The sequence below is a fragment of the Chironomus tepperi genome, unplaced genomic scaffold, assembly GCF_022539635.2.
Source record: "Chironomus tepperi strain 1889 unplaced genomic scaffold, CSIRO-AGI_Ctep_v1 contig_168, whole genome shotgun sequence".
Taxonomy (NCBI): Eukaryota; Metazoa; Arthropoda; class Insecta; order Diptera; family Chironomidae; genus Chironomus; species Chironomus tepperi.
Window position 1 is genome coordinate 192,154 of NW_027226290.1, and position 16,752 is coordinate 208,905.

Here is a 16,752-nt window from a genome sequence, read left to right on the forward strand (position 1 = left end):
TGCCGTTTTGGATGAAATCTTGTGCAATAATAGGATTTTCTAGGATTTATGTTGAACAAATCAAACAGCCAGCTAGTCATCCTGTCTAAAGTTCAATTATATCAATAATATCACTACAATTTAGCAAAAATTGGTCGAAATCAGCCGTCAAGTCTCATCAGTTAGTTCTCTGCAAGGTGTGTGTATTCAGAACATAGACAGCCACTAGCTGCACTTAGCCACACTAATTACCATCCTCATGTTCTCGAGCTATAGACCGTCAAACCAAACCACATAGTTGCCACATAGTGAAGTATAGTCAAACGAGACTCTGGATAATACAGGGAGTGTTGACCTGGCTAGTCGTCATCCTTAAATAAAAGCAAAGAAACCCATCAAGAGAGCAGTTCCTCGTCTTACCAATAATTCAACGACGTCCCATTGTCCTAATTTGCTGTGCTGTTCGGGCTGCCTCTAAAAGTCAAAAAGTCTCCCACACCAACCCTGTTTTCAATCATAAATCTCATAATCTTATCTTACTGTTAATTAACTTTGGTTTTAATTGTTAATAATCATCTTATAAATACCAGCATTGATAAATTGTCAGAAGTTACTTTTGGTTTTCATTTCTGTTAAATCACTCGAAAAGATGAAGTCGTTCGTGCTTATAGCTTGCATTTTATTTGCCGGAGGTAAAAAAAAATTTTCAATTTTTTGACTAAATTCCACTAAAATATTCAATTCCTGTTACAGTCAGCAGTCTCCCAGTCGATGACACCATTCCAAGATGGAATGCACTTTCAGACGACACCGGCCGCATGAAGCTTGTCGACTTAAATCCATTGGAAGTTGAACCAGAGCCAATGTTTAATCCACAAACTGACATCATCTTCCTATTATTCACAAGACGTAATCCAACCGTTGGACAGCGTATCACATTTGACTTGAATACAGTCAGGAACTCCAACTGGAACTCCAATAATGGAGTTCGTTTTATCATCCACGGATGGCAAAGTGATCAAACAACAGCCTTAAATATTTTCATTAGAGATGAATTCTTAGCTAATGGTGATCATAATGTTGTTGTTGTTGACTGGAGTGCCGGTGCTCAAACTATTAATTATATTAGTGCTAGAAATCGTGTTGGTGTTACTGGTGGAACTGTTGCATTATTGATTGATGACTTACATAGAAATGGACTTTTGAATTTTAATAATGTTCATATTGTTGGACACAGTCTTGGTAGTCATGTTGCTGGTAATGCTGGCAAACAAGTTACACGTGGACGAATTCCAGTTATTTTTGCAACAGATCCTGCAGGTGAGATTATTGTGGATGAGTTGGGATGAAGGATGGCTCATCTGGGTCGAGCTAGGCTCGTTTGGGTTAAGCTTTACTCAGTCTGAATCAAGCTAAGCTCATCTAAGTCAAGCTAGGCTCATTTGAGTTGAGTTAAGCTCTTCTGAGTCAAGCTAAGCTCATCTGAGTCGAGCTAGACTCAGTCTAAGTCGAGTTAAGCTCATCTAAGTCAAGCTAGGCTCATCTGAGTCAAGCTAAGCTCATCTGAGTCGAGCTAGGCTCAATCTAAGTCGAGTTAAGCTCATCTAAGTCAAGCTAGGCTCATCTGAGTCAAGCTAAGCTCATCTGAGTCGAGCTAGGCTCATCTGGGTCGAGTTAAGCTCATCTGAGTCGAGCTAGGCTCATCTGAGTCAAGCCAAGCTCATCTGAGTCGAGCTAGGCTCATCTGAGTCGAGCTAGGCTCATCTAAGTCGAGCTAGGCTCATCTGAGTCAAGCTAGGCTCATCTGAGTCGAGCTAGGCTCATCTGAGTCGAGTTAAGCTCATCTGAGTCGAGCTAGGCTCATCTGAGTCGACCTAGGCTCATCTAAGTCGAGCTAGACTCATCTAAGTCGAGTTAAGCTCATTTGAGTCGAGCTAGGCTCATCTGAGTCGAGCTAGGCTCATCTGAGTCGAGCTAGGCTCATCTGAGTCGAGCTAGGCTCATCTGAGTCGAGCTAGGCTCATTTGAGTCGAGCTAGGTTCATCTAAGTCGAGCTGGACTAACTAAACTGCAACAAATTAACCAAAATTCAACATTCTTCCCTTCAGGTCCACTCTTCAGTGCCACAGACGCTGACCGTTTGTCACCAAATGACGCAATCTACACAGAAGCTCTTCACACAAATGCTGGTACCTTAGGATATGCTGAACCAATTACTGACGCATCATTCTATCCAAATTGGGGTTCATCACAACCAGGATGTGGACTTGACGTAACTGGAGCATGCGCCCATGAACGTTCAAATCTCTTCTACTCAGAATCAGTTCGTGGAACATTCACAGCAAGACAGTGCGCAAATTATGTTCAAATTACAAGCCGAAATTGTCCAGGAACTGGCGTGACTGGCCGAATGGGTGGTGATGTACAAAAGAATTTAAGCGGTGTTTTCTTCTTGACAACAAATTCAGCATCGCCATTCAGTCAGGGTTGATAAGATAAATTTAATTAAAAAAAAAAAACTGTTTCAAGTAGTTTGTCCATAGATTAGGAGCTTAAAAAAATGTGTAATAAATTTGATGTTAAGTATTGAAACTATTTATTTTATGACTTGTGGAATGACTTGGTGGATTTTTTGACTGTTTGGAATGATGTTGAAAAAAAGGTAATGAAATGTTAGAAATGAGATTGGAAATGGAACATGTGAGTATGAGGTATGTGGAAATAATGGGTAAATAAATTGGAGTCATTTGAGAATGAGTAAGGATCTTGTAAATGTGGCCATCTGCTGTATTTTTGCCGGGACTCTGCTGTACTTTTCAGCCTTGCTGCTGTGTCCCGACAAAGCCTCAAAATGTCCCGATTTTTTCCAAAAGTGTCCCGATATTTTGCGAAAATCCTCTGGCCACCCTAGGATATTTACAAGGAGAAGGGTAATGGACTGTTCTATAGAGACTCTTGGGCCTGACTAATGGAGCTAATTTCTCCGGTGGTCAGACGGTATGATATAGTAGAGAATTGAGATACAGCTGGTATACAGTGGATAAAGGTGTACTATACGTGGACAGTAGAAACAAGTCTACACCAGGTACACTTATACAGTAGTTACACCTATACATCTACAAATATTATACCTTTCATCCGTATCAATAGTTCATCAGTGTTATGGAATAGTTAAGTACACCACTTGTTGAGTAGTGGAGGATAATACTTTGCCATAACAGGTGTTCCACTATACCGAGTCAGAGATGTACCTATACCGTACTGTACCTACTGTATCCTACACACCTCCGGAGAATAGAGCTTCTGTTCATTTGTAGAAGAGAAAGAAGAGTGCCCATGAGTAACTAAATTACTTTGGGTGGTCAAGTGCCCTTGAATAATTAAGTGTTTTAGAATAGTTTAGTGCCCTTGGGCAATTAGGTGTCCTAGGGTAGTTAAGTGTTCTCTCTTAATCTGCTCTTGGGTAGTGAAGTACCCTTGGGTAGGTAAGTGCCCTTGGGTAATATACTGTTCATGGTAAAGCCTCACTTGACCTGCTATACTATACCATATCATACCATGCTATACCTAGAGTAGTGAAAGAGGAGGAGCTGTGTGACCCCTTCCCCTTTCTCCTTAATACGCCTCGGGGTAGAACAGGTAGGATAGTCAATGCCACTATATCTACATCTCTCCCCTAGTTGCCCTATCATGACACATTTTCACCTCAACTACCTCTTCTAATCTCACAAAATTCAGATCATTAATCTTGTCTCATTATCACATTTCTGCTTCCTTTAACTCCTCAATGTCACTTTTCCCGTACCTTATCTTATGAATTTCACGATAACTTATTCCTTATTGATAAGATTTCGACACAAAAAGTCAGCAAATTTTTATAATTTATTATTTTGCCAAGTTCAGTTCTATTTGATCGTGTTGCGAATCAACAAGAAGTCGAAACGATGAAGCAGTTTGTGATATTAGTCACAGCTTTATTGGCTGGAGGTAAGGAATTGGACATTTAGACATCCCAGAGTGTGGCTGTCTCAAAAACGACCGTTAATTTCTTTCAAAATTCAAATTTTTTTTGACCGTTACTTTTATTTTTCTTCGTAACGTAAATTTTTATTTTAAAATAAGTTGAGTTTGGATTGTTCGAATTTTTCGACAATCTAATGTCGAAAAACTCGAATTTGAGACGGCCACACTCTGAGTCATCCATAGATGAGTCTAACTGATTATTCCCAACAGCCAACGCCCTTCCATTGGATCAAATAAGCCCAAGATGGAGCATATTTGCCAACACAAATGGACGAATGCAAGTCATTGACGCAAATCCACTCCAAGTCGATCCGGAACCGTTCTTCAATCCGTCCACAGACATGCACTTTAACCTGTTCACAAGACGCAATCCGACGTCATCGCAGCGACTCACATTTGACATGAATACAGTCAGAAATTCAAATTGGAATCCAGCTAATCCGACACGATTCATAATTCATGGATATGACTCAAATGGCAATTCCTTAGTCAGCACATTGTGTCGTGATCAGTTCCTGGCTAATGGTGATCATAATGTGATTGTTGTGGACTGGAGTGCTGGATCTAATACATTTGTGTATGCAACAGCTAGAAATCGTGTTGGAATTACGGGTGGAACTATTTCCATTTTTATTGATGATTTGCATAGGAATGGACTGATTAATATTGAGAATATAATTGTTGTTGGATTTAATCTTGGTGCTCATGTTGCTGGTAATCTTGGTAAGCAGGTGACTCGTGGACGGGTTGGTGCTATCTTTGGATTGGATCCTATTGGTGAGTATCTTAATTTGAATTCCAAAAATCTGTTGAAATTCAACTTTTAAAAAAACTTTCAAAATTCAAATTTCGAAAAACCGTTAAAATTTGAATTTTAAAAACCGTTAAAATTTGAATTTTAAAAACTGTTAAATTTGAATTTTAAAAACCGTTAAAATTTGAATTTTAAAAACCGTTAAAATTTGAATTTTAAAAATTTAAATTTATTTCAAACCCTAAAAATCCGTTAAAATTCATTAACTTATCCTCAAATTTCCAGCCAACCTCTTCAGCGCCGGTGACACTGACCGTCTCGCATCAACTGATGCAATCTACACCGAAGGAATTCACACAAATGCCGGCAATAACGGCTTCGCTGAGCCATTAGCACGTGCAACATTCTATCCAAATTGGGGCTCATCACAGCCAGGATGTGGAATTGATCTGACCGGCAACTGCGCACATGAACGTTCAATTCATCTTTATGCTGAGTCAATAACAAGCAATAGATTTATTGGACGACAATGTTCGGGTTATCAACAAATTTTGACACAAAATTGTCCTGGAATTGGATTTGGAACGATGGGTGGTGATAGTGTTAAGGCATTGTCTGGTGTATTCTTTATTGGAACTAATTCAGTTCCACCATTTGCTCAAAATTGATGAGATTTGAAGGAATATTTTTGATACAAATAAAAATTGAGAAAATTGATGTTTTGAGGTTGATTCTTGGGTGATGGCTTGTTGCTGATTTATGGAGTTGTGGTAGGGTATAGGTACTGCATTGGTAAGGTATAGTGGTACACTGGGCATGGTATACCTGTACCGTACCTGTAGTTCACTTATACTTCATGTCACTTTGCCGTACCAAGTGAACCCCTGATATTGTCCCTGGTATGGAATGTCGTCCATCTGGGTGCAAGTCCCCCAAAATGCACCCACCAAACCCACCCCATCAGGATTTAAATCTGATCTTCAATTTTTCATTGAAAAATCTTTTTTTTTTGTTTTCATGATAAGATAAGTAAATCTTAGCGGAATTTCGATAGCAAAATTTTTAAGAGTTTTGGAAATTCCCAACTGATATAAATTATCAGTTTAAGTACTTTCTTGTTTACTTCTAGAAATAGCTTTGTTTTATTGATTCACGCCCACTTTAAATGTCTCGTTTTTACAACAAAGAGAGTAAGTCACGTTTGAGATTATCTTGTGGGATTTATTGTTGATATTGTATTGGATTATGGACATAATCTTCGTGAGTTTTTGAGTTTCTTCGGTCTTCCGATTCTTTCGGTCTTCGGTTTTTTTTAATCTTCGGGTTTCTTCGTTTCTTGGGTTTCTTCAGCCTTCGGGTTTCTTCGGTCTTCGGGTCTCTTAGGTCTTCGAGTTTCTTTGACCTTTGTGCTTCTGCAATCTTCGGGTTTATTCGGCTAAGTGGTTTCTTTGGTCTTCGGGCTTTTTCGGGTTCAGTCTTCGGTCTTCAGTCTTCTATTTTTGTCGGCATACGAGTTTATTCGGGTTTCGGGTTTCTTCAGTCTTCGGATTTCTTCGACGTTCCTCCGGGTCTTCATGTTTCATCGGCTTATTTGTTTCTTCGGTTTTCAGGCTTCTTCTGTTTTCGTATTTCTTTGACTTTCGGATTGCATCAGTCTTCGGGTTTCTTCGGTTTTCGGGATTCTTCGGTCTTTGGACTTCTTCGGCTTTCAGGTTTCTTCGGGTTTCTTCGGTCTTCAGGTTTCTTTGGTCTTCAGCTTTCGGGATTCTTTGGTCTTCGTGTTAGAGAACTGTATGGCAAGTTCTAGAGGTATGTTGGGTACACTATGCAGTCTAAGCTAATCGATCCTAAATCCAATACCAAGCCGGCGTGACTCTGACACCTGAAATCAACATCAGCTTAGAGTCATACAAGTCCAGATCCAGATTTTTGATCGATTAACCAATTTATGCTATTCGAGTACATGCCAAAGACCCCTACAATCTCAACAAACCACCAACAACTAATCACAATACTCAATCAATTCACCATTCATAAATATCACAAACTTTATTATTTAATTTCTCCAATCAATCATGACAAACTAAACCATCGAATTAAATGATAACAAAAGTTTATTTTCGACAATCATTCCTTATAGCTTTATTTTTAGCCCATTGCAAATGGCGATTCACCATTCGTTTCCAAAAAGAAAACACCACGTATGTCCTTGGCACTATCGCCACCCATAACAGCTGTTACACCATTTCCTTGACAATTTCTAGCCACAATATCATCATATCCACCAGCACATTGAATTGCACGGAATCGATTGCTGTTGACAGACTCAGAATAAAGTTGTGTAGATCTGGCATGTGAGCAGCCACCGCCAACATCAGCACCACATCCTGGCTGAGTTCCACCCCAATTTGGATAGAATGTTGCATGTGTAATTGGCAAGTCAAAGCCTAAAACTCCAACATTTGTGTGCATAGCTTCCGTATAGACAGCATCGCCAATATCAAGACGATCGGGATTGTTGACATTAAACAATGGACCAGCTGGATCATTACCGAAGATAACATTGATTCTACCACGTCGGGTATTCTTGCCTGAATGACCGGACACATGAGCACCTAAGGATATGCCAATGACATGGACTTGAGCATGTGACACGAAGCCGTGTTCATCAAGGAAGTCAATAAACTGTCCAACAACTTCACCAGCTGGTCCGACACGGTTACGTGATGTGATGTAGTTGATTGCACCGGCACCGACACTCCAATCGACGACTGTGGATGAATTTGAGGTTAGAGGACATCCAAAATATTGTCAGACTTTACTTACCAATAACATTGTAGTCAGCAAGTGCCAAAAATTCATTTCTTGTGAAAATATTCTCTCCCGATTCCGATGATGCAGTCCATCCATGAATTAAGAATCTAGTTCCATGTCCACGACGGAAATTTGAGTTTTCAATGCTTTGGACATCAAATGTGATTCTTTGTCCAACTGTTGGATTTGATCTTGTAAACAGCAAGAAGAACATGTCATTAATTGGATCAAATGCTGGTTCCGGTTCAGCTACAATTGGATTCAAGTCAATCAATCGCATGTTGCCTTCACCATCCTTTGTTACTGTCCATCGTTCAATGTCAATGAAGTCGGTGAAGACTGGCTGTTGGATTGGAGTTGCGTAGGCTGGAAAATGAGGTAAAATTGAGGAAATTCCACTAAATTGAGTGACTTAAGATGAAATTACCTCCACAAAATAATGCAAAAATGACCAAAACAAGCTTCATGTCTGTCCAATGTGTGTTGAACGTCTAACAAGCTTGAGTCTACTTTCTATGACTTTATATAGAAGTGAAATTAAGTTCTGAAAAGCTTTGTGAATTAAGTCAGAAAGTAAATTAATTAAAAAAGTTAATCCTTAAGATAAGAGACACGGCAGGGGTTCAATATTGGTAATGTAAAAGCTCTGATATGGTGTGCAGGCATTAGAAGGTGTTTTAGACACTTTAAAGGTAAAGATTCTGAAAGTTTAGTGTTCAGAATGAGCTCTAGGACAGCATATGTCGGTTAATTGATCCAAAATCCGGTTCCAAGCCGAATATGTTGTCAAATTTGGCACAAAGTCAGAATTATGGCAGTTTAAGTTACCTGAAGTGTCGTTCTTGACCCTAAATGGCAGCCTAAGACCGAATTCTAGATCGATCAACCGACTTGTGCCCTCCAAAATCCTCAAAATCCTCAAAAAAAAAACCCCAAAAAACCCCAAAAAATCCTCAAAAATTTCAAAATTTCATCATTTATTCAACTAAATTCCACTACAATCCCCTCTACATCCCCTCCCCACCCTATATCCATCATCAACCCATAGCAAATGGCGCTTCAGCATTTGTCTCCAAAAAGAACACACCACGAACATCTCTAGCGACATCACCGCCCATACTAACAACAACACCAGTTCCTGGACAATTTCTAGCAACAATTTGATCATATCCAGTACATTGACGTGCTCTAAAGCGATCACTATTGATGGATTCAGAATATAAGAATGTTGACCGAGCATGTGAGCAAGCACCGCTGACATCAGTTCCACAACCAGGTTGATTAGGTCCACCCCAGTTTGGATAGAATGTAGCATGTGTGATTGGCTCATCGAAGCCTAAAACGCCGACATTTGTGTGAATTGCTTCGGTATAGACAGCATCTGATGAGTCAAGACGGTCTGGATTGTTGATGTTGAATAGCGGACCGGATGGGTCATTTCCAAAAATGGCATTGATTCTACCACGACGGACATTTTTGCCTGCATGACCAGAAATGTGTGCACCTAAGGAGATGCCAATGGCATGGACTTGAGCATGTGAAACGAAGCCGTGTTCATCAAGGAAGTCAATAAGTTGAGCGACGACGGCACCGACAGGTCCGACACGATTACGTGATGTTATGTAGTTGATTGAACTTGCACCGATGCTCCAGTCGACGACTAAAATGGAAATTTTGAGGTTAGGATTGCTTGAAATTTTGCAAATTTATGCAAACTCACCAATGACATTGTAATCAGCACGTGCCAAAAAGTCATCACGTGTAAAGACATTTTCTCTTGATTCCGATGATGAAGTCCATCCATGTGTCAAAAATCTAGTTCCAGCACCTCGACGGAAGTTTGAATTTTCAATGCTTTGGACATCAAATGTGATTCTTTGTCCAACTGTTGGATTTGATCTTGTAAACAGCAAGAAGAACATGTCAGTCATTGGATCAAATGCTGGTTCTGGTTCAGCTACAAGTGGATTCAAGTCGACTAAGTGTAGACGTCCATTTCCATTTCTAGCTACTGACCATCGTTCGGGTTTGATGAAGTCGGTGAAGACTGGCTGGGCGGGTTGAAGTGGAATTGAGTATGCTGGAAAAAAGGAAGGGATTTTTGAGGTTTTTGGTGATTTTATGAGATAAAAGGTACGATTTTGAGTTTGGAATTGGAAGTTTAAATGATTTTTGGCAATTTTCGGCAATTTAGCACTAGAGTTGGCCGGACATTATGAGTTTAGGTACCAAAATGCCACTAAAATGACTGAACATGACTCTATTGGAATCCAATCCGGACTCCAGTAGATGTAACGTTTCCCGAAGTTTTAGTATAGACAAATCTCCATCGGGAGCCCTTAAGTGGATGCTCCTCAACATTGAAGTCCAACCAACTCTGTCATATACACTAAGTCTCATTACCTCCACAAACAGCAAGCGCAACAATCACTAAAAGTCCCTTCATATCAATCCAAAGAGTTGAACTCTACTAACGACTTTCTATGAATTCTTGTCGAATTTTATCGCACAAAAAAGCTATTTGGATGAATTGATAAAGAAATATAGCTCATATATATTAAGATAAGCAAAGCAACTCGAGGGGGTACAATCAGTTTTTTGTTTGTAAAAGGATTAAGTCTAAGACTAGCTATGAGAAGAGATTGTAGAGAGGTAAATTATAGTGACGTAGATACTTGACGGTGAGAGGCATAACTCAGTCTTTTGGGAGACAACTTAGTGCCAACAGCATTCCCGAACAGCACAACATATAATCAAGGAATCCATATGGAGTTCATTTGTAGTCACAACAACAAAAGAAATTAACAGAAGTAGCCGTTATAGCCCGGAACAGAGACCTGTTCATTCGCTTTATTAACGCCTTACAATTCACAGTGGATCAATAGGAACCAAACATCATCATCATCATTTGAAGTCCTAATCAGATTCAGTAGCACTCCGGAAGTTGGAATCCAAAAGACACCAAATGGACTCCAAAGTGAAATCCTACCGATTCTGGTTCTTACTTACTTACTTCCTTGGCTGGAGCGCACGAGTGTCCATTGCCGCGCGTAAGGAATGTCCAACACATCCAATCCAGGATTCTGGTTGTAATCGACTTTAAAATTTCATGTGTCATCCAAATTGCTGTCAAATGCAGCCTTGTGTTGCTCGGTACTTTGACATCCTAAGAAGTGGGCCCATGCAGCACAATAGGACGAGCCGCATTCGTTATCCTTAGAAATCTTTTGGGTCAAAATCTGCTGTCACGGTGCCGTAAGAGCAACTTTGTGTCTTACAGAAACTTTGGCATCATCCTGGTGACTTAGACAACATGATGTGCTGCTTGGGAGAGATCCTTCGACTACCATCCCTAGTTATACAATTGATGGACACAAGTAAGATCCAAACCTTCAATATTCACCTCAATTCCCTTCCAACATCTGAAAAATCAACAGATATATCCACTAAAACTCAAAAACAGCAACTATATCCTGCATATTCCAACATTTTATTCATCAATCAATCCCCAATTTCCCTTCCTACATCCCTTTAACCCATTGCAAATGGAGCTTCAGCATTTGTTTCCAAAAAGAATACACCACGAATAGTCTTAGCACTGTCACCGCCCAAAATACCAATCACACCAGTTCCTGGACAATTTCTAGCAACAATATCCTCATATCCAGCACATTGTCTTGACCTAAATTGATCGCTGTTGACAGACTCAGAATAAAGTCTTGTAGCACGTCCATGAGCACATCCACCACCAATATCAACACCACAACCAGGCTGTGATGATCCCCAATTTGGATAGAATGCAGCATGTGTAATTGGTGCATCAAAACCTAAAGTTCCAGCATTTGTGTGAATTGCTTCCGTATAAAAGGCATCGCTGGTGTCAAGACGGTCTGGATTGTTGACATTAAACAATGGACCAGCTGGATCAGTTCCAAAAATTGCATTAAGTTGTCCACGACGTGTATTCTTGCCTGAATGTCCAGCAACATGTGATCCAAGTGAATGACCGACAATGTGGACTTGACTGAACTGGACATAGCCATTTTCATGCAGGAAGTCAATGAACTGTCCAACAACTTCACCAGCAGGTCCAACACGATTTCTGGCTGTAATGTAGTTGTTTGCACCGGCACCGACGCTCCAGTCGACGACTGTGGATGAATTTGAGGTTAGAGGACATCCAAAAAGTTCCCAAACTTTACTTACCAATAACATTCATGTCAGCACGTGCCAAAAATTCATTTCTTGTGAATACATTCTCACCAGAGTTGGATGACGATCCCCATCCGTGAATTAAGAATCTAGTTCCAGCATTACGTCTGAAATTTGAGTTTTCAATGCTTTGGACATCAAATGTGATTCTTTGTCCAACTGTTGGATTTGATCTTGTAAACAGCAAGAAGAACATGTCATTAATTGGATCAAATGCTGGTTCTGGTTCAGCTGCGATTGGATTCAAGTCAATCAATCGCATGTTGCCTTCACCATCCTTTGTTACTGTCCATCGTTCAGGCTCGATGAAGTCGGTAAAGACTGGCTGTTGGATTGGAGTCGCGTAGGCTGGAAAATGAGGTAAAATTGAGGAAATTCCACTAAATTGAGTGCCTTAACATGAATTACCTCCACAAAATAGAGCAAAAATGACCAAAACAAGCTTCATGTCTGTAGGAAGAGTAAACTGCTTCTACATACTTTTGTGGTTGTTTAAGGTATTTTATTGGGAATTTTCTTAGTCGATAATGATAATAAAAGGCTTTTGATAGCTGTAATCATTAATTAAGATAAGAAAAGATTGCAGTTGGGGTTGATTTGTGAGTTGTAGGAGGGTATGGGATGGGAAAGTGAGGGTATGGTGTAGATACATGACTGGGACGGTACAGTGGGTCACCTGGTATGACAAAGTGGTGCACGTATGCTAATGGAACTGACCCAATGGTCCATTGTTCAATGTCAACAATCCAGACCGTCTTGACACCAGCGATGCCTTCTATACCGAAGCAATTCACACAAATGCTGGAACTTTAGGTTTTGATGCACCAATTACACATGCTGCATTTTATCCAAATTGGGGATCATCACAGCCTGGTTGTGGTGTTGATATTGGTGGTGGATGTGCTCATGGACGTGCTACAAGACTTTATTCTGAGTCTGTCAACAGCGATCAATTCCGATCAAGACAATGTGCTGGATATGAGGATATTGTTGCTAGAAATTGTCCAGGATCTGGTGTGACTGGAATTTTGGCTGGTGTGAGATATAGGCCTCTGTTTTAGGTTCCATAAGTTACAGCCTGATGGACAATTCAGTGGGTCACCCGAAATGCCTTACTAACTTGCTTCCAAATTCCACAGAATGACCTGGAACATCAATTGAACAGTAAACTACAAAAAATTCCATTATCAAAAAACTAATAAAAGTCCATTAAACTCAAAAGCATTTATTTCCCAAATTCCAATCAATATTTACAAATTAACAGCAAATCCCGGTCCAAATCAAGGACCTGATAAGATATAAAATAATATTATTTTCTAATTTTAGCCTCTTGCAAATGGTGCTTCAGCATTTGTCTCCAAAAAGAACACACCGCGTAATGATTTTGGACTGTCACCGCCCATAACAGCAGTCACTCCAGTTCCGGGACAATTTCTAGCTACAATCTGGTCATATCCAGTACATTGACGTGCCCTAAAGCGATCACTACGAATTGATTCTGAATAAAATAATGGACCACGTGCATGATTGCAGCTTCCGCCAATATCAATGCCACATCCAGGCTGTGATGATCCCCAATTTGGATAGAATGCAGCATGTGTGATTGGCTCACTGATACCCAAAGTTCCGGCATTTGTGTGAATTGCTTCAGTATAGACAGCATCTGATGAATCAAGACGATCTGGATTATTGGTATTGAATAATGGACCAGCTGGGTCAGTTCCAAAAATGACACTAATTCTGCCACCTTGGACATTCTTGCCAACATGACCGGCTACGTGTGATCCTAAGGAATGACCGATAAGATGAACTTGATTGTATTGAATGAAGCCATTTGAGTGAAGGAAGTCAAGGAATCGAGCAACTTCTTGACCTGCTGAGCTGACTCGGTTCCTGGATGTGATGTAATTTGCACTGGCACCGACACTCCAATCGACGGCTGAATAAATGAGATTGAGATTGATTAATTATAGAATATTGACTAAATTTCAGGAAGTATGACTGTATGTCTGACTGTTATGCTAACTGTCACTCTGACTGTTGCTCTGACTGTCTGTCTGACTATTGCACTGACGGTCCTAATTGACTGTCGCTCTAAATGTCTGTCAGACAGTAGCTTTGATTGTCAGTCAAACTGTCTGCCTAACTGTTACTCTGACTGTCTCTCTAACTGTGACTGTGTCTGTCTGTCTGACTGTCGCTCTCACTGTATGTCTAACTGTCTGTCTGACTGATTGTCACTGGAACTGTCTGTCTGATTGTCACTCTGTCAGTCTGACTGTCACTGAGACCATTACTACGACTGTGCTCTAACTGTCGCTCCAACTGTTGCACTACTTAACTACATATTACTCACCAATCACATTATGGTCACCCTGAGCCAAAAACTCATTTCTGGTAAAGACATTCTCAGTTGACATTGATGACGTTGTCCATCCATGGATTAAGACTCGTGTGCTGCCATTTCTGCGGAAATTTCCAAGACTTTGTACATTATATGTGATTCGTTGTCCATCAGTTGGATTTGATCTTGTGTAAAGCAGGAAGAACATGTCAGCACTTGGATCAAAGAACGTTTCAGGCTCAACTTCCATTGGATTCAAGTCAACAAGATGCATTCGTCCTTCACCATCGCGAGCTATTGTCCATCGTTCGTCACCGTAGATTGAAGTGTCTTGTACAGGAGCTGAATGTGCTCCGAAAATGACACCAACTAAAATTAACAGAACGAGCTTCATGTCTAGTCAAAGAAATTTAAGGCAGTAATGAATTGACTGATTTTTTGGACATTTTTATAGGCATATATTAATGCTGGGATCTTAAATAATTATCGATAAGGTAACTTAATTAATTAAATAGTTGATAAGAAATATATCATAGAAAATGGTAGAATGGACTAAGTCAAGTGATTTACACGTGAAATGATATCAGGGAAGATTAAAGAAGGCAGAGAGAAAGAATTCAGGGCTTTGGAAGGTTTTAGAGTTTGGAAAATTAGGTTGTTTAGTCATTTTGTGTCATGGTCACATGGTCACATGGTCATTTTGTGTCATTGTCACATGGTCATTTAGTCTCTTTGTCGCATTGTCACTTAGTCATTTGGTATCTTTGTCACATGGTCACTTAGTCATTTGGTTTTTTGTCACATGGTCACTTAGTCATTTGGTCTCTTAGTCGCATGGTCACTTAGTCATTTGGTCTCTTTGTCACATGGTCACTTAGTCATTTGGTTTCTTTGTCACATGGTCATTTGGTCATTTGGTCACTTAATCATTTCATGTCTTTGTCACATAGTAAAATGCCAAATAGTTACTAAGTCACATGGTCTCATGGCCGATCAGTCATTTGGTCTCATGGTTTCATGGTCACATAGTCTTTTGGTCGCTTGCTTGTATGGTCACATGGTTACATGGTGTCTTGGTCTCTTTGTCATTTAGTCATCTCATAGCAACTCTGTCACTTGGACTCTTAATTTGACTATTCTTCGACAGCCATAACACATCTAAACCATCACATTGCATTCAACAAGCAACAATTCATCTGAAATTAGCAATTACCATCGACATCACTTCTTATTCAACATCTACTCAAGCATAACAACAAAATACAATTCGTTCCAGTTGTGCTTTAAATAGTCTATTAATCCAAAAGCATTCATCAGCAAGAAACAATTGCCAACAGTAAGCCGTGATCGTCTAGTGGTTAGGACCCTACGTTGTGGCCGTAGTAACCCAGGTTCGAATCCTGGTCACGGCAAATTGTTACTTTTTTTAATAAAAATTGATTTTTTTTTTTTCATTTCACAACATTTTTTTTATTGTTTTTTTATTAGTTTCAAAAGAAATTTCTTTGCTGTTCAACAATTCTAGTAAATAAGTAAATTGGAGCAAATTTTTAGTTTTATTTTATTTTTGGTTTTCTATATAAAATCTCTATTGATATTTTGGAATTATTGGAATTTTTAACGAAGATTTAAATGGAAATTTAAAAAAAATTTTGAATTTTAAATGATTTTATTAAAGTTTTTTAAATACTTTTGAATTTTTCAATCAAATTAAAAAATATAGAAATTAAAAAAAAAAAATTAAAAATTAAATAAAAATAATTTAAAAGAAATTGAATTTTTTTTTAAAAAAAAGCTCACAAAAATTAAAAAAAATTTTTAAAAACTAAATTTTTTTTAAATTAAAAAAATTAAAAAAAAGAAAATTTAAAAAAATTTAAGTTCCCCTTTTCGACATAACTCACTACTGAATAATTTAGAGTTTTTGTAAAATGTATTACAATACACATGGATATGATTATGAGGATAATTTATTTGTTATTTTAAAAAGTAAAAATATTCAAATTTGGAATATTTCACTTTTAATTATTTTTTTTTGTTTATTTGATATTTGAATTTTAATTGATATTTTTCTACAGTCTCAACTTTTAACATTTTTTTCTTTTTCTTCTTTTTTTTTGTAAAAAGACTTAGTATTGGAATTCCACAAAATTTGACTTTTTGAGGTTTCTTGACTTTTTTTTTTTCAATTACAAAAACAAGCTTTTGTACAGCAATTTTCATATTAAATCAGAAGCTTGGATTTCTATGTCTTTTTAGATTTTGTCTGTTGATGTCTTCCTGTACTAAGTCTGTATAAAATGAAATTATGTTGATTTGTTGTTGAAATTCTGGGAATAAATTTGTCATTTAAAATGGAAAATATTTTAAAATTTTTAAAAAAATTTACTACTTTTGTTAAAATTTTAAAAAAAATTTTAACAAAATTGTCAAAATTGTAAAGTAAAGTATATATTTTAGAAATTTTTAAAAATTATATTTTTTAAACTTAATTTTTCTAATTTAAAAAGTTTTTAATTTTTTTATTTTGAAAATCAAAACTTTGATTTTAAAAATTAATAAATTAATTTAAAATTTTTTTTTTTGACAATTTAAAAAATTAATTTAATAAATTTGAATATTTTGT

At 38.3% G+C, this 16,752-nt stretch overlaps 6 protein-coding genes and 1 non-coding gene across 7 annotated transcripts; 3 read left to right on the plus strand and 4 right to left on the minus strand.

The window, feature by feature from the left end:
- Positions 1-594: 594 nt before the first annotated feature.
- On the plus strand, positions 595-2,571 carry LOC139088631 (pancreatic triacylglycerol lipase-like). The gene is made up of 3 exons (XM_070637886.1): positions 595-671; positions 733-1,299; positions 2,088-2,571. The coding sequence occupies exons 1-3, from the start codon at positions 629-631 to the stop codon at positions 2,468-2,470; spliced, it is 993 nt and encodes a 330-aa protein (XP_070493987.1). The 5' UTR covers positions 595-628; the 3' UTR covers positions 2,471-2,571.
- Positions 2,572-3,857: 1,286 nt separating this feature from the next.
- On the plus strand, positions 3,858-12,843 carry LOC139088653 (pancreatic lipase-related protein 2-like). Its single transcript, XM_070637912.1, has 5 exons — positions 3,858-3,966; positions 4,213-4,779; positions 5,042-5,421; positions 11,439-11,568; positions 12,497-12,843. The coding sequence occupies exons 1-5, from the start codon at positions 3,924-3,926 to the stop codon at positions 12,841-12,843; spliced, it is 1,467 nt and encodes a 488-aa protein (XP_070494013.1). The 5' UTR covers positions 3,858-3,923.
- On the minus strand, positions 6,780-8,144 carry LOC139088662 (phospholipase A1 member A-like). The gene is made up of 3 exons (XM_070637921.1): positions 7,998-8,144; positions 7,583-7,936; positions 6,780-7,527 (listed from the first exon to the last, which is right to left on the minus strand). Exons 1-3 carry the CDS (start codon positions 8,035-8,037, stop codon positions 6,905-6,907), a joined length of 1,017 nt encoding a protein of 338 aa, XP_070494022.1. The 5' UTR covers positions 8,038-8,144; the 3' UTR covers positions 6,780-6,904.
- On the minus strand, positions 8,535-10,072 carry LOC139088661 (lipase member H-like). The gene is made up of 3 exons (XM_070637920.1): positions 9,974-10,072; positions 9,291-9,650; positions 8,535-9,230 (listed from the first exon to the last, which is right to left on the minus strand). Exons 1-3 carry the CDS (start codon positions 10,014-10,016, stop codon positions 8,608-8,610), a joined length of 1,026 nt encoding a protein of 341 aa, XP_070494021.1. The 5' UTR covers positions 10,017-10,072; the 3' UTR covers positions 8,535-8,607.
- Positions 11,038-12,251, minus strand: LOC139088663 (phospholipase A1 member A-like). Its single transcript, XM_070637922.1, has 3 exons — positions 12,191-12,251; positions 11,777-12,130; positions 11,038-11,721 (listed from the first exon to the last, which is right to left on the minus strand). The coding sequence occupies exons 1-3, from the start codon at positions 12,228-12,230 to the stop codon at positions 11,102-11,104; spliced, it is 1,014 nt and encodes a 337-aa protein (XP_070494023.1). The 5' UTR covers positions 12,231-12,251; the 3' UTR covers positions 11,038-11,101.
- Positions 12,844-13,062: 219 nt separating the features above from the next.
- Positions 13,063-14,468, minus strand: LOC139088654 (pancreatic triacylglycerol lipase-like). The gene is given in 2 exon segments (XM_070637913.1): positions 13,063-13,721; positions 14,139-14,468. Coding segments are annotated over 2 exon segments (921 nt in total). The 5' UTR covers positions 14,401-14,468.
- Positions 14,469-15,466: 998 nt separating this feature from the next.
- Positions 15,467-15,538, plus strand: TRNAH-GUG (transfer RNA histidin (anticodon GUG)). Its single transcript has one exon. It is a non-coding gene; the product is annotated as a tRNA-His (tRNA).
- Positions 15,539-16,752: the final 1,214 nt, after the last annotated feature.

Excerpts from the sequence above, each read along its gene's own strand:
- LOC139088631 (XM_070637886.1), top strand. The coding sequence starts at position 629 with ATGAAGTCGTTCGTGCTTATAGCTTGCATTTTATTTGCCGGAG. Across the intron at positions 672-732 it reads TTGCATTTTATTTGCCGGAG|TCAGCAGTCTCCCAGTCGAT; the intron begins GTAAAAAAAAAT and ends TTCCTGTTACAG. Across the intron at positions 1,300-2,087 it reads TTTTGCAACAGATCCTGCAG|GTCCACTCTTCAGTGCCACA; the intron begins GTGAGATTATTG and ends TCTTCCCTTCAG.
- LOC139088653 (XM_070637912.1), top strand. The coding sequence starts at position 3,924 with ATGAAGCAGTTTGTGATATTAGTCACAGCTTTATTGGCTGGAG. Across the intron at positions 3,967-4,212 it reads CACAGCTTTATTGGCTGGAG|CCAACGCCCTTCCATTGGAT; the intron begins GTAAGGAATTGG and ends TATTCCCAACAG. Across the intron at positions 4,780-5,041 it reads CTTTGGATTGGATCCTATTG|CCAACCTCTTCAGCGCCGGT; the intron begins GTGAGTATCTTA and ends TCAAATTTCCAG.
- LOC139088662 (XM_070637921.1), bottom strand. The coding sequence starts at position 8,037 with ATGAAGCTTGTTTTGGTCATTTTTGCATTATTTTGTGGAG. Across the intron at positions 7,937-7,997 it reads TTTTGCATTATTTTGTGGAG|CCTACGCAACTCCAATCCAA; the intron begins GTAATTTCATCT and ends CTCATTTTCCAG. Across the intron at positions 7,528-7,582 it reads TGCTGACTACAATGTTATTG|TCGTCGATTGGAGTGTCGGT; the intron begins GTAAGTAAAGTC and ends ATTCATCCACAG.
- LOC139088661 (XM_070637920.1), bottom strand. The coding sequence starts at position 10,016 with ATGAAGGGACTTTTAGTGATTGTTGCGCTTGCTGTTTGTGGAG. Across the intron at positions 9,651-9,973 it reads TGCGCTTGCTGTTTGTGGAG|CATACTCAATTCCACTTCAA; the intron begins GTAATGAGACTT and ends CCTTTTTTCCAG. Across the intron at positions 9,231-9,290 it reads TGCTGATTACAATGTCATTG|TCGTCGACTGGAGCATCGGT; the intron begins GTGAGTTTGCAT and ends TTTCCATTTTAG.
- LOC139088663 (XM_070637922.1), bottom strand. The coding sequence starts at position 12,230 with ATGAAGCTTGTTTTGGTCATTTTTGCTCTATTTTGTGGAG. Across the intron at positions 12,131-12,190 it reads TTTTGCTCTATTTTGTGGAG|CCTACGCGACTCCAATCCAA; the intron begins GTAATTCATGTT and ends CTCATTTTCCAG. Across the intron at positions 11,722-11,776 it reads TGCTGACATGAATGTTATTG|TCGTCGACTGGAGCGTCGGT; the intron begins GTAAGTAAAGTT and ends ATTCATCCACAG.